Consider the following 23,367-nt stretch of genomic DNA (forward strand, 5'->3'; position numbering starts at 1 on the left):
GCAAATAATGAAATGGACAATGAACTAACATTGCCAATATATATTACTACTGTGCATTAAGTGACTCATTCAGTAATTTGAGTCTGGGGCAAGAAATGTGTACACAAATGTTTTGGGGTAGAGAGTAAGTGTGAACTTCCCTGATGTAGTATCACTTCCTAATCCTAAAGTTACCCCATGTTGTCCTAAAAAGGGGGACAATAATCCAACACATTATGTATCAAACATCCCTCTAAATATTTTACTTGAATTAACTTATGTATGAAAATTATCTCAGATACTACAGTTCACTTTTTATGTATGGAACAAACTGAGGTATATACATCTTAAGCAACTTTCCAGTGATAGATTGAATAATGTTTCCCCAAAGATGTTCATGTCCTAATTATAAGAACCTTTGTATTTATTATCTTGCAGGGTAAAATGAACTTTGCTTAAACGAAAGCATTTGAGATGGCTATATTATCCTGGATTATCTGGGTGGGTGCAGTATAATCACAGAGATCCTCGCAAGAGTCTGAGAAGGTGATAAAAACAAAAATCAGAACAATGTGGTGAAGAGCCAAGGAATGCAGGTAGCTTCTAGAAACTAGAAAAGGGAAGGAAATAGATTCTTTCCTACAGCTTCCAGAACAAAATGTCATCTTGATTTTTAGCCCAGTAAAACCAATTTCAGATTGCTGGCCTCCAAAACTGAAACATAATAAACATGTGTTCTTCATGTCCTTAAGCTCATACATTTGTGATTGATGTGTGTGTGTGTGTGTGTGTGTCATTTACAGCAGCACTAGGAGAGTAATGCATTGCCCAAAGCCATGGAGCTACAAAATAAAAACAAGGCCAGGATTAAAATCGAGGTAATCTGGTGCCAGTGCCAGAGATTTAAGCACTGCACCACAGCGCCTCTCACAGGCAGAATGAAATTTTAAGTGGAAAGAAAACTGAGGGGTTCCCTTCCATCTTCCTCTTGTGCTCAGAGTTCCACTGCTAGAAAATTTATAAAAAGACAAAAAAAAAAAAAAAATAGCAGGGTTTGGTGGTGCATGCCTGTAATCCCAGCAATTCTGGAGACTGAGGCATAAAGATCACAAGTTTAAGGCCAGCTTTGGGAATTTAGGGACACCCAATCTCTAAATAAACAAATAAATAAATAGGCTGGGGATGTAGCTCAGTGGTAAACCACCCTTGGGTTCAATCCCCAGTGACAAAAAATACAAAAGTAAAAGAACAACAACAAAAGCGACTTTTACAAATTCCTTTCACGGCTTCACATCTTCAGTCCTGGAGTCAAGACATCAGTAATATGATTTTCTTATTTTAGAGATGAGGATTTTGAAAATCAAAGGGCTGGTGATACTGAAGTTACATGGCAGGATGGTGAAACAATCAACTAGTTACACAGGGAGCTCTGGTGGTGTGGGGGAGGGAGGTTCATTTATCTCAGTACTGTTTGAAACTAGAAGAAGGAGACTGTGTGGCAAATGAAGAACAGGACCCAGGCTTCCTGATGCTTGTATTTATCATTATTAGCTCAGGACGGTTGGGCGCAGAATATTACACACTCATCAGTGTAATAACTCTACAAGGATCAAAGATTCTCACTGTAGCCATCTGGTGATTTTTATATTCCCAAGTTTTAGCCATTTTTATACACTGGTTGCCACCCCAGCTCTCTAACACAGCATCTAGGACACAGTGGATGCTTATAAATATTGATGAATTAAACTGAACATTTATGATGCTTTTCAAATGTTAAGGCACATCGAATTCCCTGGAATCTTCATTAACATTCAGATTCAGAGTTAGAAGGTCTGGGTCAGGCTTGAGATTGGACATTTATACAGAGTTTCCATATAGTGCTGGTACTGTTGATCTATGGTTTATATTTTTCTAGATCTCAAAAAATAAGACCTCCCTATTCGTACACAAAATACAATTCACACGAAGTGTGGTCATTTCGTGAAAGTTTACAAAGATGGCACAGAAATAGTTTTTCCCTCTTTTAGGCACCTAGAGCTCCCAATAAAAGGAACAAATTAGATGCTAGGGTACAGTGGAAAGATCTTAACAGTGCCCCAACCCCCTGCTCCAGGAGCTCCGTTCCAGTCTTCTAGAGGCAAGGTAAAGGGACGAAAGGAAGTGTCCAGGAGCTCGCAAATGCTAATATTCTTCCATTAACAGCTTCAAGGGGATATTTGCTTCTTTGAACCTCTGAGGTCCTAGGCAGGCACTTGGAATCACAATGCCGCGCCCCCCTCTGAGCCCAAGAGGAGGAGGCGGACGTGCTTGCGTGTGCGCTCAGTATAAATAAGTCCCAGGAGGCGGCCACTGGGCACAACCGACAGCGGACGGCACGGGCCATGGCTGGCGAAGACAACCAGTGGCAGGGCAGCATCCTCTACAACATGCTTATGAGCGCTAAGCAACCGCAGGCGCCTCCTGAGGTGCCCAAGGCGCGGCTCGGGGTTCCGTGCTGGGGTTGCTCATGCGGTGCTGATCCCAGGGTTGACCGACAGGAACTGCCAGGCGGGCGGGCCACCTCTCTCCTGTACCGCTGCTGCTTTTGTAGGGAAGAGCACCCAAGGCAGGGCAGCATCCTCTACAACATGCTCACCAGCGCAAAGCAGACTCAAGCGGCTCCAGAGGCTCCCAAAGCGCGGCTGGGAGTTCCGTGCTGGGGCTGCTCATGCGGTTCTGAGTCCCGGGTGGGCAGAGAGGGGCTCCCGGGCGGACAGGCCATTTCGCTCCTGTACCGCTGCTGCTTTTGTGGGGAAGAGCACCCAAGGCAGGGCAGCATCTTATACAGCTTGCTCACCAATGCAAAGCAAACGCCTGTGGCTCCGGAGGCGTCCGAGGCACAGCCAGGAGGCTCGGGGTGGGAGTTCTCCTCCAGCGCTCAGAGGCTGAGAGATGGAGAAGGGCTGCCTGGCGGACGGGACCCAGCGCTCCACTACCACAACTACTTTTGCGGTGAAGACCAGCTGCAGCAGCTGCAGGAGGAGCAGCAGGAGCAGCAGCAGCAACAGCAGCAGGGCATCATCCCGTACAGCATGCTTACGAGCACGAATCAAACCCCGGAGGCTCCAGAGGCGCGGCCAGCGGCCTCTTGGGTCACCTGGTGTGGCGCGCAGCAGCCGGTGGCCCTAAAGAATCCACAGGTGGTCTGTGAGGCAGCCTCAGCTGGCCTGTTGAAGACGCTACGCTTCGTTAAGTATTTGCCCTGCTTCCAGGTGCTAGTTCTTGAACAGCAGCTAGTGCTGTTGCGAGGTTGTTGGGCGTCTCTACTCATGCTCGAGCTCGCCCAGGATCGCTTGTACTTCGAGACGGCGGAGACTTCAGAGCCCAGCATGCTGCAGAGGAGCCTCACCACCAGGCGGCGGGAGACCAAGGGCTTCGAGCCACCACTTCTGTCCACATCGCAGCCAAAGTTGGCGCCGCTGTCAGAAGCTGAGCAGTTGCCCTGGGTTACCACTGTTCGGGCCATCAAGACCTTCCTTGCCAAGTGCTGGAGTCTGGATATCAGTACCAAAGAGTATGCCTACCTCAAGGGGATCATGCTCTTTAACCCAGGTAAGGTCGCCAGCCTGGACTTTCCCAGCTCAGAAAAGCTTTAGAAAGTGCCTTCCCCAGGGCATGGGAACTAGAGTTTTTAGTGCGGAGCAGGGAGGGGCAGGGCTGTCGGAGCACTGGAGGAAGAATCACGTTTCGGTAGAGTCATGGTGAGGGGGCTCTGGGAACCATTCCTAGTAGGTAAGCTGCTGCCAAAAGGAGAGGAGAGGTTCCTACTTGGTTCTTTATGTGTTCCCGTTACTACAGGTAAGTTCTGCCTTCACAGGACATGACTTTCTTCTTTAGTTATTCTTTTAAATTCAGTAGCCTAGCTTTGAAAGTTTTTGCTCACTGCAAGTCATGCAACATCTTTCTCTAAATCCCCATTTTGAAATTTTACTAGAGCCATTTAGTTTGTGGAAATCTATTAAGTCTAGATTAAGTCTCTGGGAATATTGTCAGAATAGCAAACTTAGTGCTTCACCGATCTACCTCTGACCGGTCATTTGTATGGTCCAAAGCATCTAGACCCTCCCATTCTCCATGTCTCTTAATATCAGTTTGGCAAAGTTGCAGGAAAATGATGCAGTGTGTGTGTGTATGGGGCGGGGGTGATGCTCCTTTTACATCCCACCCCAATCCTTGAGCTGGGAGTCTCTAAATCTAGCATTTTTAAATGCTAGCAGTATTTGGGATTATTAGCATTTCATGACTTCAGTTCATTCCTTTGACTATTATAGGTCACACTTTTGCTCATGTTGTTTTTCCAAATTGGCCTGTGCATTAGAAGCACTTGTGTTTGTATGGGGGTGGTGCTTAAGTCCTTCCAGTCTCCTCCCCTAGAAATTCTGACTCAGTAGATCTGCATTCATAATAAGTGCCCCAGGTAATTCTTGAGGTCATTTGGAAAGGAGTTTTCTCATTCCTATTGAGATAAACAGTGAGACTGGAGTCAGCTTCCATAATTTTACATTCTGATAGCTTCCCTCTTTTGTCACACACCCCCCCCCCTCTTCCTTATTGTTACTCTACCTCCCACCTTTACCCACAAAGCACTCAGGTGAGTTTAACCAGCTAAACCTGGGTGTGTTAAAACACAAATGCACCTACATTTGGACAGAAGGTAGTGCCTATAAAATGTGTGACTTTTTTTAATGTTTAGCCTTTCATATTCCCTTAGCTTTGTTTAAACCCACATGATATATAGTATAAATTATAGTATAATTTATAGTATAAATTATAGTATAATTTATAGTATAAATTATAATATTGTAATTTATTATGTTAAACACTTGTTTATATATTATAAAATCACATGAATTCTATATAATTATAGGTAATTAAACATATAAGGTCAACATGTAAACATATATACATGCGTTTAAACATGGTGACAAATAAAAGATAGTTGTGGACTCCATCTGCCTTTTCTCTTTCCTGACTTTGGTTTTTTTCCTGCTTTCTCTTCTTCCTCCTCCTTCTTTTTTGAAAAAGCTGTTCAGAGGAGAAGGTGTGGTATAAAAGGCAGAGAAAACTAATGTGGAGCTCAAAAAATGCAGTTTTCAGATGGCATGAATGGAATTCACACACTATAAAATAGAGCCTCAAGCCTGGGTATTGAGCTATAGATAGTAAGGGATGTTAATATGTGGATTGGGGTTATCAGAATGGGAACATGGACCAGAAGTGTTGCTTTATTTTCTCATTTTATCAGATTTTATATTTGCTTATAACAAATAACTCTTTTCTATCACTGTTATTTAAAAAATTTTTTTCATATATATTTTTAGTGGTTGTTGGACCTTTATTTTTTTATTCATTTGTTTATGTGCAGTGCTGAGAATTAAACCCAGTGCCCCACACATGCCTTTTCTGAAGTTACTTTTCTAGTTTCTTTTAGTACATTTTAATTATAAAGAATAATGGCACAGTTGTACATACATATAACAAACTTTGAGTTACTTTTGATCCATGTTGCAATCTATGTTTTCATGTTTACTTTTTAACAAGAGAATGCTTTCAAAAACCTTACTTCTAAGATTTTTGTAAGAATCTTAAGAGCACTCATTAGAATCACATTTTTTAAACTTTCCCCAATACAGAAATCATGGTATAGTTAAGTGTTCAGCATTAACTTTCAAATTATATGGGCCTCTAGAATAATGCCCTGTAGGCAAATAATTAGGCAAATAATTAAAGTGAAACATGAATCGTGGTTTGTGGCTGTGAAGTTTGCCACTATTGGCTAGATGATGAGTATAATGGCAGGAAATTTTGAGGAAGAATGGCAAAACATTTGTCATCTGGCAAAACTTCCCATATAATGACCTGTTTCTCATAGGTAAAAGTTTGTATGGAAAGTAAACTGGAGCAATGATTAACTGAGATTTTTCTCCCTCCAGTCCTGCCAGGCCTGCAGTGCGTGAAGTACATAGAGGGACTTCAGTGGGGAACTCAGCAGATCCTCAGTGAACACATCAAGATGACGAACCCAGGGTATCAGAACAGGTTCACAGAATTGAATAACACCCTTTTCCTGCTGAAATTCATCGATGCCAATGTCATTGCTGAATTGTTCTTCAGACCCATCATTGGCACAGTCAGCATGGATGATATGATTCTGGAAATGCTGTGTGCGAAGTTATAAAGGCATAAATATGGGGCCTCATGAGTGCAGCTCACCATGAAGGAAGGATGAAGAGCTTTAGGCAGAAGAATGTCAAATGTTGTGAATATGAACTTTCTTGTTATTTTTACATTCATAGTATTTTTATATTCAATTGAATAAATAATTTAGATACAGAGAATGGAAAAAATACTGTTTTCCATACTGCTTCATTTGAAAGAAAACATTTACCAATAGGTAACATACTTCTGTACATCTTTAAGGAAAGAGCAGGGTACTATGCTAATAATTTTTTCACAAATTTAGCCACTCTCTTTGAACTCACTAAAGTCAAATTTGTAATGTTGTTTTAATGAAAATTAAGGTGTTATGTTTTAATAAATTTTAAGGTATTAACCATTAACTTGACTAAGAATTTTCATTGGGGATTTAAGTAACTTCAAAATTTATTAAAACCTAGAAAACATAAGCAACAATTTTTCTTATAAGTAATTTGTGACATTTAATGTTATAGCACTTATTTTCATTTCCATAAGCTGTGTAGAAGACTTACTTTGCACCCAGCTGGAACCAAGAGGTGGATGATCTATGATCAGAAAGTCAGCTGAAAGTGAGAAAGATTTTCAAAGTTGCATTTTGGCAGTTTTCTGTACACAATTATGTATTTGAACTAAAGCTCCACAAAAAACTTACATTCTATAATGAGAGGTTATAGCTGCAGAAAGTTTATACATATGCTGTTTTGGTAACTATCACATTGAACTAGCATGGCATGAAATTATGAAGTGACTTTATTCTTGCCTCCTACAACTTCCTTAAATATAACCCATAGAACTAGTTTTTCCTTGTCCATAGATAAAATTGAGGGCCCATCCATGTCCATTAATTTATAGGTAATAGAATAACCCTTGTAAGGAGTCTTAAACATTTTTTTTGTGATAATATGTGCTTATTTACAAACACATCAACCTTAATTTCAAAGCAGTGATCAAGGTAATTGAAATTTCAAGATAACAAATTCATAAATAGCAACATCAATAATATTAAAGAATATGAGATTTCTAATGTTGATTTTTTTAGGAGATCCCAAGACCACCTCATATCCCTCACTTGGGGATATGCTAAGTCTCATGAAACAGCATATAGTTGTATTCAGGGCCAAGAATTACTACACGGATATAGCCAGATTATAAAAGAAAAGGACACAGGCAGAATCTGAAGGAAACCACATGCCGGTTTCCTTGTGCTTTCTCCTTCAGTGTAAACTATGTTTGCACAAATAGCCTAGGGACAGTGAGTCACCTTTATGACTTAGAGAGGGCTGTGAACACTTCCTAAATGAAGTTCTTATCAGCCCAGGGCCAAACTTGCAAGCAGGCCATTCTAAGGACAGCAGTCTGACTTGCTATGTTAACTTTTTTCTACACAATCTACACTTTGACCGGTGGCAGTAGGATCCCATACAGCAGGGTGAGACCCGACTTAGCACTATCAGCACTATCGATCTCACTTATGCCCTTTAGGAGTCCTGGATTTAGTCTGTTTAAACAAATCCCATTAATTCTGAAGGACCCTCAGGCAGCCTTTGTTCCTTAGGAATATTTTTTTAACCTGGCCACAGCACAGCTCTGGCCTCAGTTAAAGCTGACCTGAATACCTTCCAGGGCTGAGGTGGTGTTGTGATAGGGCACCCTCACAATAAGTACAGTCCTGAGGGCTCATGCAGATCCCTGGAAACAAAGCACTGATGATATAAGTTGGCCAGGCCACCCCAGTTGTGGCCTACAACTGTGGTGCCTATCATCCCAGAATGCTCAGTCCATTGTGAGTAATTCAGGTCCGTGTTTGGTTCTAGACAGAATGTCTGAGGTTGTCAGTCCCCAACCATTCTTTCAGTGACACTTCTTCATCTGTCTGGTGTGTATGGAGAGTTCTGTGAGGACATGTAGGAGCCCACCCATCCCTGTCTTCTCATGTCTTCTAGGCTCAGCAGTCTGAATCCAAATTGTTGACAGCAGCTTGCAAAGGCAGCATGAGAGAGTTTTTCTTTAGAAAGAGGGGAAAACTTCCAGAAATTTTTCCTAAACAAAAAAAAAAAAAAAAAAATTAAAGTCCCACTCCTCTCCTTTCTCTCAGCCTCCCTCTATGCCAGGTTTTTTTTTCTCCCCTTGATTGTTATAATTTCAATATGTCTCATTCAGTAATCCTAACTTTAAACTTTTTCTCAATTCATTCTTCTTTTTAACCCAGACTTTTTGTCTAAAAGGATTCTAAGGGGACAAAAGCATTTTCCACCAAATAGCATTTAAATACAATTTAAGCAGTAAAAGACTCATCATGCTCAGGAAATTGTCAGGGTGAATTCCTGATATCTTGATATATATTTTTTTCATAATGGGCTTACATATCCCCTCTTCATACCTTTTGTCTTGATCGTGTGTGTATCCAGTGAACAACCTAAAAAAGATTAATTATTTTCTGGGGACATCTGAATCAAATGATCAAAGGTACATACAGAATGTTGAAAAGTGAGGGAAGTAGAGTCAGGACTGATGGCCCATATAAAAATATACACAACAGACCCAAAAACCATTAGTCCCTAAGGGGTAGAAATCTCATTTTATAAGAACTCATTAGCAAAAACAAACAGAATGCCACACAAACTCACTTTTTAAAACTCCAAAAGTATATCTCCATCTGGAGATTGGCTCTCTTTTTCCACAGTTTCCAATAGAAAAAATTATAGTGGAAAAATCATCAGTTACAGAGCCTTGTTTCCAAAACCAAGAGTTTCAATTCTAATACATCCACCTGAGGCAAAAACCAAGGGAGTAGTGTCCCATGAACATATAATTTTTTGCAGCTTTTCCTGATGTGATGACCCCTCTAGCATTTATGAAATTATAAGCCTATAACACTTTACACCAAATTGTATCGTGTATCCAGATGTAATAACCACAAATGCAAGGCTGTGATTTAAAATTCCCTTTCTTCATTCATTATAAGTAGGCTCAAATTCCTAGCAGTACATTTACCATTTACAGGGTTCACATTCTGGTTACCAGGAGAACCCAACTGGGATGAAAGTGAGGGGAGCTGAGGCAGCAGTAGGCTGAAGAAAGGGCTACAGTGGTTTTATTTCCTTTATTCCTCTGCTTTACCTAATATCTTGCTTCAACTCTGGGAAAAGATTTAACTTTTTTCTTTCCTCCTTCATGGAGGAAAGAGCAATTATAAACTAAAATTTGGCTCATCCATAGCCCATTGTACAGAATGTTTGGGCCCTTTCTCCTTCTTCCAGAGCACCCATATCCCCCTCAAAACAACAGAAAAGAATAAAATCAAAGCATAACCTGGGTTTCACTGTTCTTGCCCTCCCACTGAAATTTAGCAGAGTTTATTCTACATGGCCAAAAACATCTGAGAGATCCGGAGAGCCAACTCTCTTGGGGATGGGTCTAATCTTTTCAAATGTGCCTGCATGAGTGTTCCTTTCCCCCCACATCCTCGCCAACATGTATTGTTGTTTATATTCTTGATAACTACTATTCTGAATGGTGTGAGATGAAATCGTAGAGTAGTTTTGATTTGCATTCCTCTATTTACTAGAAATGTTGAACTTTTTTTTATATGTTTGTTGATTGAATGTATATCTTCTCCTGAAGTGTCTGTTTAGCTCCTTAGCCCATTTACTGATTGGTTTGTTTGTTTGTTTTGGTGTCAAGTTTTTTGAATTTTTTATAAATCCTGGAGATTAGTGCTCTCTCTGACGTATGTGTGGAAACAATTTGCTCCCCAAATGTAGGCTCTCTCTTCACCTCATTGATTCTTTTGCTGAGAAGAAGCTTTTTAGTTTGAATCCATCCTATTTATTAATTCTTGATTTTATTTCTTGCACTATAGGAGTCACTGATAAGTGGATGCTGATCCATAATGGGGGAGGGTCATGGGAAAAATGGAGGAACTTTGATTGGGCAAAGGGGAGGGAGGGATGGGAAGGGGGGATGGGGGCAGGAAAGATGGTGGAATGAGATCAACATCATTACCCTAGTAATAAAACATATAGTGCAATGCTACATCCTGTACAACCAGAGAAATGAAAAGTTCTGCTACAATTGTGTACAATGAATCAAAATGCATTCTGCTGTCATATATACCTAATTAAAATAAATACATTAATAAAAAAGTGCCTGCAACTACGAGCAACAGTTCACCTGCCATTATCATTCTTTGCCCCTCTTTCTTTCTTTTCCCCAAATAATGCTGTAGCTAGATTTCAGTGAGTTGGGATCATTCTAGCAATATCCCACAGAAATCACTACTCTGTTGGTTATCCCCAAGACTACCCTCACATTCAGATATTTGCTAAAAGGTCTTACAGCCCTCCATGTGAAGTTGTACTCGTACTTAAGACTTATTACAGAGATATAGTAAGAATACATTGCTGGATCATGTGGGGGAAAGAACAGCAGAATTTGGAAGAACTCACATGCAGGCCTCCTGTACTCTCTCTTCAATGGGGGTTTACACAGGGTGCATTCTTTCCTCAATGATGAGAATTCAGCAACAAGTGTGTGATAATTCTGCCCTGGGAAACTTCTGATATTCAGAGTTAAGTTTGTTTGTTTTTTTTTTTTTAATCAAGCCTGGTTACATAAGCATTCTCTACCTAGCATGTATCAAAATTCCAAGCACATAGGAAGAAAGCAGGTGCTCAGTGTGCCACCTTGTTTGCACAGACTAGGCACAGTGAATTAAGGAAGGAGGAGAGAACTCCTGAATTAGAAACTCCCAGACGTCATCCAAAATCCAACTCTGCAAAAAGTCTATTCTAAAGGCAGCAATCTTAGACCTGCTGTGTTGCATTACCTTCATTCATAATAAAAGGAAAGGCTGAATTTCAATTAAAGTCTAATGAAAATATAAAACTATTTTTTTCTCATTCAAGTTCATTATACCCCTGATTTCTATCCAATGATTTCTCAAAGAGAGGAAAGCCTGTTGATTATTGATTTAGGACTTCTGAAAATTAATAGCTAATCTTTTTCCCTGATCTGACACTCACCAGGGACTTCTAATCCTACTCCCCCACCACATATACTTTGCACTTCTATTCCTAATTCTGTTTCTTGTTGCCTATTATTATTATATTATTTTCATATACTCCCAGGTTTGGGAGACATCAAGGAGGCCAAAGTAAGGGGAACAGGAGAGTTCTTACCTGATTGATGCCAATTTTGTAATTTTCTCTGGCCATAAATGTTGTTTAATATTGACTCTTGTTCTTGTGGGTGCTTTCATAGATTATGTTGGTACCTTCTTCCACACCTGTTCACCCTGATCTCTTGAGATCTCTCTCTTACAACTATTTCTATATTCCTTCTAGTTGTACATCTCCTCTTTAAGTTCCCAGATATCTGCTTTTCTTTAGCTTCTTTCTACTCAGTCTTTGTACTCTTTCAGATAAACCTCTGAGGCATGCATGTTCTCTCTCTCTTTCTTCTGCCCTTCTGAAAGAAGACTCATTTTTGGCTTTGGCAAATGTAGAAAGTGTAGGCTATCCAACTCAGCCACCTGTTTCATGTCCTACCACTCTGTGTTCTCCCTAGTCTGTCTGTTGTCCTTTAGGTTTCCAGGTGAGAGTCAGACACTGATGACTCACCACCATGTCATGGCTCCAAAACTGCAGAGGACACAGATTCACTCTCTAAAGTCCTTCTGTTACCTTGAGTTGAAAGCAGAAGTACCTCTACCACTCCACCCTTGGAGTGCCCTCAGCAAACAAATGGCTTTCTCAAATATTCTTTTCCCCTTTGCAACTTGCAAGACTTTTATGTGCTTGATGAGGGATTAAGAATCATGTAAGCATTATAGTCCCTGAACCATGTTTTCAATATTTTCTTTGCATCTTGTTTTCTTTTTGCCTCAGCAGAACCTTGCATTTGAATTCTATTTTTTATATCTGTCTCTACTTCTTTTTAAAATTTTTTTCTAATTAGTTACACATGACAGCAGAATGCATTTCATTTCTTGAATTCTATTTTATTGTTCAGTTATTACTATGAATTCATTAATGTTCTTTTCCTAGATATTGAAATATGATCAACATGTATGAGAGACTTTGGTTTAGCATATGTGATGATTTCAATCTTTACCACCCTCACATTGAATTTGATCCTCATCTTCTTCTCTTCCACTTTATTGATTATGAATTCTTTCTTTCATAAAACAATAAGGGTAATACACAGGAAAAAAAGTATTTCATTAACACTGTTAAGGGGACAGTAAGATGGCAAAACTTTGGAAATGTAACTGTTGGCATTATGAGAAAGTTCCAAATGTTTTCTTCATCAGATGATAAAAGAAAGTCCATTTTTACACAGGAGAGGCAATTTGTGAGTTCCACTGTACACTTTCGAGAGGAGCTGGTACTATTTGTAAAGATTAGTTTTATTTATAACATTCTTTTAAGTTGCTAATACCAACAGAGAGATTCATATCTTAATCAGAATTAGTGCATTAGATTTACTTTTCTCCTTCTGTCTTTCCTTCCTTCCTTTCAAACAAGAAGTTCAATAAGAGGTGAACTGAAGAAAGGAGTGTCTTTCTCTATTGGTGGGGGGAGAAACTTGGGATGATTCTTGGTAGGGAGTTTTGATCTAGACATAGGAAGCTGGTGGAATGATGGAGATGGGGAGGCAGGTAAATGGATTGGCAAGTAGGTCAAAGAAGGTTTTTCAGAGAGAAGTCATCAGAACTTAAATACAGTTATTCTTCAATATCCAGGAAAGATTGGTTCTGAGACCACCTGTAGATTCTAAACCCCACAGATGTTCAAGTCCCATGGTATAGTATTTGCATAGAACCTACTCACATACTCTAATATGCTTGTTCATCTCCAGATGACTTATAATACCCAATACCATGTAATGCTATGTAAATAAATGGTGTTGTACTGGATTTTGTAGTGGAAAGTGACAATAAATAATGTGTGTATGTGTTCAATACAGACACAATAATCACAGGCCTAAAGTGTACTTTTGATGTCAGTTGGTTGAATTGAACATATAGAATCTACATATACTGAGGACTGGCTGGACTTAGAAATTCCGTCTGAGTGACTACAGGGGTCCCACTGTTTTGGTGTCATCTTTTTCTGGGCATTAATTGATTGTGCCTTCTGAAGAGCTTTAATTTCTTTTAATTGTATGTCATCATAGTGCAGTTAGATAATATGTAAAATATGGCCACTAAAGTAAATGTCAGTGAGACATTGCTCTGAAGAGAACATATGTAAGTTCTGCATCATGATTTCAAACATCACTTGGGATCTTATTTTATTTATGCTTCAGTAGAAACTTGCCATTGAATCCTATTTTATTATCCATTTACCAATGTGCATTCATTAACATTATTTTCCTTCTAAACATTCAACTTATGATCAACATGTATATCTAATGAGAGTCTTCATGATGCATATGAAGGCATTTAAGAATTCTGTAGAATTTCCTTAAGCATTGTCATACTGGTTAATAAGTTACATGTATGAAATAAGGAAGATATGATTTGTGTTTTAATCTAATAATACCTGAGAAATGGGCAGATATTTGTTCATTTAATTGTATTGTTGTCTTATAAATATATAATGATTTGAGTCAGACTTTTTTTTTTTTTTTTGTGGTGTTGGGGATTGAACCCAGGACCTTGTGCATGCAAGGCAAGCGGTCTACCAACTGAGCTATATCCCAAGCCCCAGACATTTTTTTTCTATTTTGGTCATGAGTTTCATATGAGTAAGTGGTGATGTATAATCCTACACCTTATGCTTTAGGTCAGAAAATGTTCTCATTAACCCATATGCTCTATTTTAGAAGAAAAGACCAACAGCTATGGCAGATATTTGGAGATCATTTTAAGTGATTAGAGAAAGATAACAGGATGGTATACAGAAAACAAAATGTAAAAAAAAAATAAGTAGAATGAAAATAAGAAGGTAGCATCAAGCAGAGTGTGGGGGACAAAATAAGCAGGAAGAAAGAAAATAAACTTTTTGTAGTATAAAATAAACATCAGATGTTTCTTAAATAGTTCATATTATATATTCTTTGTTTTACTGCTATTACTTGGATTAAAAAAAAACACTGTTTTGAGTGCTTGTCACAGAGTATATCTTTCAGTCTTTAGGATTGGTCTACAAGTTGAATGTGCTCTTCTCGGATGAAGAAATCAAGACTCAGCAATTTAGCATTTTCCCAGAACTCCATCAGTAGTATGAGGCATGGCTAGAATTTCAAAGTTGTCTTATTTGATGAGAGTCTCTGAATTCCTACCATACCACATGGTCTTCCAATTGACCTATAGAAACTAAATTGGAGCAAATATATTTGTAACACTTGATAGAATACATCATTGACACCTCACTTATTATCCAGGTTCCTAAGACTACTTCTGGCTTTTGACCATGGATAAACTTGATGTATCTTTCTAAAACTGTAACATGGATTTTATAAAAACACTTTCATATTTGTTCACATGTTTATATGAAAAAAAATAGTACAAAGGTAAAAAATATAAAATGTCTTTAATTATCTCTTTAACAAATTGCCTTAATTGAAAAGAGAAATAAAGTCATGCGAAAAATAATAAACATATGGTTCTAGAAAACATACTTCTAAATTTTAAAGCCAAATATTTTTGTTGCTCTCAAGTCTAGCCTTAACCCTTACTAGTTTAGTCATAATCTTTATTTAGCTAAGGACTTTGAAGCCATTTCATGCTTCAATGCATAAAGGTAATTAATGTTGGGATTTTGACATTTAAAAACACACGTAGAGGATTTAACAGCATTGATGTAATTACAACACTTTAAGTGGTTATTTTTTTTCTTACCTCCACAAAGTAATTGTAATAGAGTCTGATGCTACTATTATCATTTCTGTTTAAATTATAAACAAAGGAACTGCCAAAGTGGAAAATGTATCCTAATTCAAATTAAGCATAACATGTAGAATATTAAAACACAAGGAACCTTGCTTCTTTTCTTTCCAACACGAAATAAAAATGATTACTTTTGATTAGCTTCAAACCCACTAAGACCTATATATGATTAAATACTATAAATGATTAATTTGGGAGTCATATCAGAGAGAACATTGAATCAATGGATGAATGATAAATCCCTTTCAATCCACTGGAAGACTGATTGAATCTGTGGTTCCATAACTAACATGAGAATGGAAGTTTTTGCTGGTCATACCTAAATATCACAATGAAACAGAATCTTCTGGTTTGTAAGGTCTACATTATCAAGTGTCTTTATTTTTTTGTTGTTATTGTTGTTTTGTTTTGAGCCACATCCCCAGCCCTTTTATAAAATATACCTTTATTTTATTATTTATTTTTATGTGGTGCTGAGGATTGAACCCAGCACCTCACACTTGCTAGGCGAGTGCTCTACCACTGAGCCACAACCTCAGCCCCTCCTCAGCCCTTTTTATCTTTTATTTTGAGACAGGGTCTGTCTAAGTTGCTTAGGGCCTCGCTAAGTTGCTGAGGCTAGTCTTGAACTTGCTATCCTCCTGCCTCAGCTTCCCAAGCCCCTGGGATTACAAAAGTGTGCCACAGTGTCTGACTCCATAATCAAGTTTTTAAAAAATATACCATGATATCTGGGGGCTCAATGTATCAATCACAAACTCCCTCCCTGTACAGTCTGCAGATATGTATGAATTGGTTCACCATTAGAGGCAAGGCTTGTTTTCTTCACTTTACCATATTTTATACCATTCTTTATTATCTTCTATCTATTCTATTTTATTCATTTGAGTAATTATCTGGACTTTCAACATCATGTGAGTTTATTTTTCTTAATTTAGAAAAATGAAAGATAACATAAAAATAGGTGGTTATTAGATTTTAAAAATCTTGGACTTCTAATGTAAGTAGTGTACCTATTCTTCATTTCTCAGCTCTCATCCCCATATCCTCCATTCTTTGCTTTGTGTGTGTGTGTGTGTGTGATATGAGAAACACTTTCTAAACTTATTTATTTATTTATTTTGTCAGTTGTCACAATTTTGGCTTCAACCAAAGAAAGATCTAAGGGGCACTGAAAGTCCACCTTTCTTATCAAGCAATTCAGGTACCTACTCTCCTTCATAGTTTAATTCCAGCCAGCCAGTCTCTTACCATACTCTTATTATTCACTGGCCTATGGGCTATGATTTGTGTCCTCTGGTCAGTGTCTTGGCCCCCAGAGGTAGTCTGCTTTGGCGCTCTCTCTCTCTCTCTCTCTCTCTCTCTCTCCTTGGGGGGGGGGTACCAGGGATTGAACTCAGGTGCACTTGACCATTGAGCTACATCCCCATCCCTTTTTGTATTTTATTAAGAGACAGGATCTCACTGAGTTGCTTAGTACCTCACAGTTGCTGAGGCTGGCTTTGAACATGTGATCCTCCTGCCTCAGCCTCCCAAGCTGCTGGAATTACAGGTGTGCGCCACTGTGCCTGGGCCTGTTTTTGCTCTCTTTAAAGAAATCTGAACTTTTCCTATGTAAGTCTATGAATACACCACAATGTATTCATCATCATATGCAACCACATTCTAATGAGGATCACAGTTTGTATAAATGTTTGTATAAATATATCAAAATGTATTCTACTGTCATGTATAACTAAGAAGAACAAAAAAAATAATAAGAAGAAAAGAAATCTGAACCTCAATGTGGTCAACTCTTCTCAGCATAAATATTTTGGCTGTTTGTTTTAGAACTTGCTATTCCTGGAACCCTCTGAGTCTTCTGTTACCCCTTTTCATGTGTCAGTACTATTATTTGTTATTAATTCTTCATGTAAACTTTCTCTACTTGAAATACTGGTGCTGTTTCTTCTTCTTCTTCCTCTTCTTCTTCTTCATCCTCTTTCTCTTCCTCTTCAGATTGAATCCAGGGACGCTTTACCATTGTGCTACATCCCTACCCCATTTTTACTTTTCATTTAGCAATAGGGTCTTGCTAAGTTGCTTAGGGCCTCACTGAGTTGCTGAGACTGGATTCAAACTTGTGATTCTCCTGCCTCAACCTCCTAAAATGCTGGAATTATAGGGATGCACCACCATGCCTGGCTCTGTTGCTGCTCCTTCACAAGATCCTCATTGATTCATTGAGTAATGAAGGTATAGGGAATTTCATTCTAGATAAGATGCACCAAAACTTCCTATGGACAAAGTTAATGAAGTGTTATAGAAAATAGAAATTGAAGCATGATCTATTATATGTCAGGTTGCACTTCTGTGTACACAAATTAAGGTCCACATTAAAAAAAAAATATTTACTATCAGCAAGTTTTAATGAATAGTTAAAAACAATGGCTGAATTTCTTACAAGGAGGAATCTGAAAATCAGGATCACGAATTTTCAGCCTAAGATATCTGAAGCTACATTTCAGTGATTATTTGAATAAAAGCTGATCTCCAGGGATATACACACAGGTGCATAGAAAACCTTGTAGGTGGGACCTTTCCCTTAGTCTTCACTTAATCCACATGCCAATAAAATGCCAGGAAGATATAATTGGGTGGATTGGTGTTCTTTGTTCTCAAAAATTTTTTTAAATTTTTTTGTACATAGGTAAGGATTTGTAGGTCAATAACCATTTTGATTTCAGAATGCAATTACATTCTCTTTGCTTGAGTTCCTCTGAGTTATGTACTAAAGATTCCTGCTCTGAAGCTACCATGTATTTCATGTATTTGTTTTTCTGCTCTGGTTTCATTGCATGCCAATGGAAAGTTAAATTATGAAAAATCCTAGTCTTTAATTCTGTCAAGATGTTGATGCCAGCGAAAGGTAAAGTTACAAATTAGATAGCACTTGGAAACTATATATATGGTTAGAGTGAAAGCTAATTGTATGATACAAGGATACAAATAAGGCAGTCTTGTCAACTCATCTGCTGACAGTTAATGTGAAAGTTTTTAACTAAAAAATTCTCACTAGTAAGATAAAAAAATATTAAAAAATCTAACAAGTGACAAAACTGCTTTCCAAATTGATGTTCATTTGTACCAGGTATTACCTACCTCAAAATAATAGAATTATGTAAATCTCAGGCAAGAGCTTCTCTGTCAGCAAGTAATTAAAGCAAGTACCTTAGAGGCCAATTCAAAAAAATATGTATTGAGTTTTTTATAATGTGAAAAACACTGTATTGTTAGGAAGCTTAAGATCTGATTAGTAGACAGAGGGTTCACCCTGAAATAATCCCCATATTAACATTTTATATCTAAACAATAATCTGTAGTGACTACATTTTGACTGTGTTATATCTAGAAATAAATTCTTCCTTTTGCAGTGAACCTTCAATTATTACCAACTTTTTACTCTAGCTAGGGAAAAAGTAAAGCAGGATGTTTTATGATTCTGAAAAAAATCCTAAAAATCTTTAAATATTTGTTTAGAAAATATTTAGATAAATGTCTCATACTAGGATTATTCCAATAGTAGATCTCCCTTAACAGTGAGCTGGAAAATCCGTGGAAAACAGAATCCTTAGTTTTAGGCCATTTTGAATGAACACTTTTGATCATGTTATGTTGAAGGCATTTACACCATCATCAGTATCTTCTTCATAGAGGATAATTATTTATTTATCAAACACTTCCTTAGCATATATATATACCAGGCATATCAATATACTCTAAACTAGATTATTTGCCCAAATCTGAGAATTGAAAAAATGTTATGAGAGGACTTTCATTGATTAATATCTCTCCTCAAAATACAAATGTGCACAAGGTGAAAGTTGTCACTCTCCTTCAGGTATCCTACCCCTGCCCCTCCTACATTATTGTAGAAATATTTCTTTTATTTAAACAATTTCAAATATAAATTAGAGGGCCTTTAGTAGTTTTTTAAGGATGTTAGGAACAGCAAGGCATTAATGTCTTTTCTGTTACACTAGACATTTCCAAGTCAACAATTTGGATCATCAAAATAAATCTTTCCTTGTCTTTGGGATATCTAAACTCATTTATTAAAGAAAAAGTCAAAAACATTGGTAACCACATGACATTTGTTGACACAGTTAAGTTCATTCCAATATTTTAAAAGATTTGTCATTTTTCTAGAGAAGAACTCTCCTGTTTTTTGAGTCTTTTATTGTGTTGCCTTCCTTTTCCTAAAATTCAATCTGATAGTTGAAATTCTGAATACTTTTGAAAGCTATTTCAAATAATCTTTTCTCCAGGAAACTACTTTATCTGTCAAATCAAAATAATTTCTTCTTTTCCTCCATAATGCTTCCTAAATTTTGTTTTTAAAGTTTTGTAACATCAAAGAATATTACAGGAGTGAATAAAACACCTTCCTTTATATTCATTTTTTTTACTAATTTTGGGGGAAAATATAGTGCTTTATTGTCACTAAAGAGAGGAGGATCAAGGAGGTTAACTTGGACTATATTTCCTCAAAGATAAACATAATTTGTCTTTGAAATTACTTTGAGAATCAGGTCAAAACAACTTTTGCATTGGAAACTCATGAAAGGAAATGTGAAAACCTCATAGATTTACACCCAAAATTAAAACTTGCTTCTATGCTGTCTTTGGAGCACCTCAAGAATTCTTCCCTCCTTTGGACTTGGAATTTTGATGGAGAGGCAAAGTAAGGAACCATCCCCCTTTTCTTGCATAAGTGACATCCTGTTTTTCTGAGTAATGGCTGCTGCCTGGCACCCCACTGAATGTTGTTTTCAAGTCATCACAGAATGAAGCAGGCAGGCAGGCAGGAGCTGAAAGCAGCCAGAGGTGGGGAATCGGCACTTCTCTTTCTTTGATAGAGACAGCAGCCTCTTTGGCTCCAGCACCATAATGTCTCTGGTGTGCAGAATTTTTCTAGATGTCCTTCTCCAATCTCAAGAAAACATCTTGGTAATGTGGGATGCCTTGTACTATTCCATTCAGCTCCCAGTTGAACCTCTGGTTCCTGAGAGAAACTCTCCAAAAGTTGTGTTTTAATATTCAAGGGAAGATAAATTAAGCTTAAAAGAAATAGAATGCACAATTAAAAACAAAAACCTCTGTTGTGGGGTTCTACTATGGACAGAAACTGCCTTTTAAGTCCAAGAGCACAGCAAACCTTGACTCTAGCACCATGTAGAGACCTACCTCTCTTTACTGATCCTCCTTCTTGCTGCAGAGCCACAGAGAAGTCAGCTATTGGATCTTCACATTCCAGGAATTTCCTAGGCCCCTTGTATTGCACTTTTCCTAAGAGTTTCTAGACTTGAGTCACACTTTTCTTCTTCAGAACTGGCTTCTGGTATGGTCTATGAAAATTTGGAGTGATGAGATATGTGCACTGACATGTTCATTACAACACTATTCACTATTGCCAAAATGTGAACATACTCTAAGTGTCTACTGACAGATTAGTGGATAAAGAATACGTGATACATACATTCAATGAAATACCATTCAGCCTTAAAAAGGGAAATTTTGTAATATGTGACAACAAAGGTAAACCCTGAGGACATTAGCCTAAATGGACTAAAACCGTCAAAGAAAAAACATCTCAAAAACCAAAGATCAAATGTTTTCCCTGACATGTGGATGCTAATTCACAATAAGGGGGGTGGGCAATGGAAGAATTAGAGTTACTTTAGATTAGGTAGAGGGGAGTGAAGGGAGGGGAGGGAGTATGGGGGTAGGAAGGATAGTAGAATGAATCAGACATTATTACCCTATGTACATATAAAACTAGATGACCAGTGGGATTCCACATCACATATAACCAGAAGAATGAGAAATTATACATCATATATGATGCATCAAAATGCATTCTACTGTCATGTATAACTAATTAAAACAAATAAAAAAATAAAATAAATACATAGAAAGAAAAAGACAAATACTACATGTGCATAATCCTACTTACAATATGAATGCCAACCAATCATCTCTGTGGCCAATTTTAATGCCCTCCCTTCAAATTCAGCTGAGATCAGCAAGGAACTGACTCATCAATCTGCATCCCCTTATCCATTTCCTGGGGAAGTCACCAGCACCCTGACCAAGAATATTTAAGGAAGGATCTATCTGGTGACACTCTTTGCTTCATTTTTTTAATATTTATTTTTTTAGTTGCAGTTGGACACAATACCTTTATTCCATTCATTTATTTTTATGTGGTGCTGAGGATCAAACCCAGGGCCCCGCGCATTACTAGGTGAACACTCTACTGCTGAGCCACAATCCCAGCCTCCACTCTTTGCTTCTTAATCTTGGATTTGAGCATTCCAGATTGCCAAAGGTCCCTGCCCTGACTCAAAATATCCTTGTCAGCATCAATTTTTATATCCCAGAATGGAAACCACAGTGCCCTTGGACATATTATGATGAGATTTAATGAGGTGCATTTAAGACTAGGTATCTCAAATTTCAGTTTTAATATGATTCCTACCCATATCTGTCCAGTGTAGTGTATTCTCTCTTTATTATCAGGCCTCTTTAGCAGAACTCAAAACCCAACTCATCTGGGACAAGAGAGTAGGGAGGAATTGTGGGCTTGAGAGATAGGGAATCACCCCACTACTGATCTTTGCATCCCATCAAGATTCTCAACTCCAGAAAGTCCATCCTAAGTCTTCTTTTATTTCATTTTCTTTCCTTTAAGGATGGAGGAGAGTCAGAACAAGTAAGAGTTGAACTGACTCATGGAAATCAGAAGGAAATGTTTAGCCTGTTACAATGTTGGGGATAATAGAGGAAATAAGTAAATGATAATTTAGCAGAATGTTTTTTGTAAAAAAATTGTTTTGGTTGGAGCAAAAATATGTTCAGCTAGCCAGCATCAATTTTCCCTCTCTAAAAGCACTCATCAATTTTGAGAGGAATTTTTCCCTCATTCTGTCACAAGAGAATGGGGAGTTGAAGCTGCATACCTCTGTTCTTGTGTTCCTAAGAAAGAAAATTTAAAGTCAGACATGAAAAGCCAAGCAGAGCTTTATTACAAGTTAAAGTAAAGTTAGGCTCAAACAAATGGGGGGGGGGAGAGAGAGAGAGAGAGAGAGAGAGAGAGAGAGAGAGAGAGGATGCTCTGATCAGAGAATGGTAAACAATGCTGATTTCAAATTTATTATTGTTTGATGTTTATCAGGAGAACTGGGGTCCACCTTCTGCAGTTTCTTTTAAAAAACATTTATTTTTTAGTTGTAGGTGGACACAATACCTTTATTTTATTTTTGTGTGGTGCTGAGGATCGAACCCAGTGCCCCATGCATGCCAAGCAAGTGCTATACCTCTGAGCCACAATCTCAGCCCCTGTTCTGCACTTTTAAAAAAAAATTCTTTTTCTTGGTTGTAGTTGGGCACAATAACTTTATTTTATTTATTTATTTTTATGTGGTGCTGAGGATTGAACCCAGTGCCTAGCATGTGCTAGGCAAGTGCTCTATCGCTGAGCCACTACCACAGTCCCCCTCCCCCTGTTCTGCAGTCTTTACCAGGTATTTCTGATGCTAGTTGGTCCTGCCATGGTGGCCATGCTATTCAGGGGGGCTTCATTCGTAAGTGAATTCTATGTTAATGCAGTTGCTGGGATCAGTGACCAGGCAGACTTCACCTTAATATGCCTGATCCGTTAATAAAATTTCCCTTCTGAAATACATTGAGAAACCTATGACCATGACTCCTAACCTTATAATAACCTCAGCAGACCCTGCCACGAGTAAGCCCCATTGATCTTTCTTTTTCTTCATGGTATTTTATTCTTGATATTTATTTTTAATTGCCTTCTTTTGTTTACACCCATTTGATCTTAGGATTAGTACACCTGTTGTTGTTCAGGTTACTTTTAAAGACAGTTTCAAAGAAATTCCTATTTCACAGCTTGGAAGGAAGACAGACTTGTTCTGCCCTTTTCAGAGCCTAGCTTCTATTAGTTCCCGATAGCTTTTGTTACCTGGAGGCTCAAGATCCCACTTGGGCAGGAAGAGACTAAGCCATATGCTCTCTGCTCCAAACATATTCAGAATCAAATTGATAAGAAAACAGGTCTTATTCAAATCCAGCTTTGAAGAAAGGCAAAAAACTGAATTGTGATGAAAATTTAAAAGGGGGAAGGGTGCATTGGGACAGGTTTATCTTGCTTCTTAGACCCAAAGGAATTTAACAGGTTTAGCCTCTTTCCAATACCC

General features: G+C 38.1%; 1 protein-coding gene across 1 annotated transcript; it reads left to right on the forward strand.

The window, feature by feature from the left end:
- The first annotated feature begins 2,360 nt into the window (after positions 1 to 2,360).
- On the forward strand, positions 2,361 to 6,578 carry Nr0b1 (nuclear receptor subfamily 0 group B member 1). The gene is made up of 2 exons (XM_046425340.1): positions 2,361 to 3,570; positions 5,952 to 6,578. Exons 1-2 carry the CDS (start codon positions 2,361 to 2,363, stop codon positions 6,194 to 6,196), a joined length of 1,455 nt encoding a protein of 484 aa, XP_046281296.1. The 3' UTR covers positions 6,197 to 6,578.
- The last annotated feature ends 16,789 nt before the right edge of the window (positions 6,579 to 23,367 follow it).

This window comes from Marmota monax, unplaced genomic scaffold, assembly GCF_021218885.2.
Source record: "Marmota monax isolate L192 unplaced genomic scaffold, Marmota_monax_Labrador192_F-V1.1 WCK01_AAM20220418_F8-fsc00075, whole genome shotgun sequence".
NCBI lineage: Eukaryota > Metazoa > Chordata > Mammalia > Rodentia > Sciuridae > Marmota > Marmota monax.

Excerpts from the sequence above, each read along its gene's own strand:
- Nr0b1 (XM_046425340.1), top strand. The coding sequence starts at position 2,361 with ATGGCTGGCGAAGACAACCAGTGGCAGGGCAGCATCCTCTACAACATG. Across the intron at positions 3,571-5,951 it reads GATCATGCTCTTTAACCCAG|TCCTGCCAGGCCTGCAGTGC; the intron begins GTAAGGTCGCCA and ends TTCTCCCTCCAG.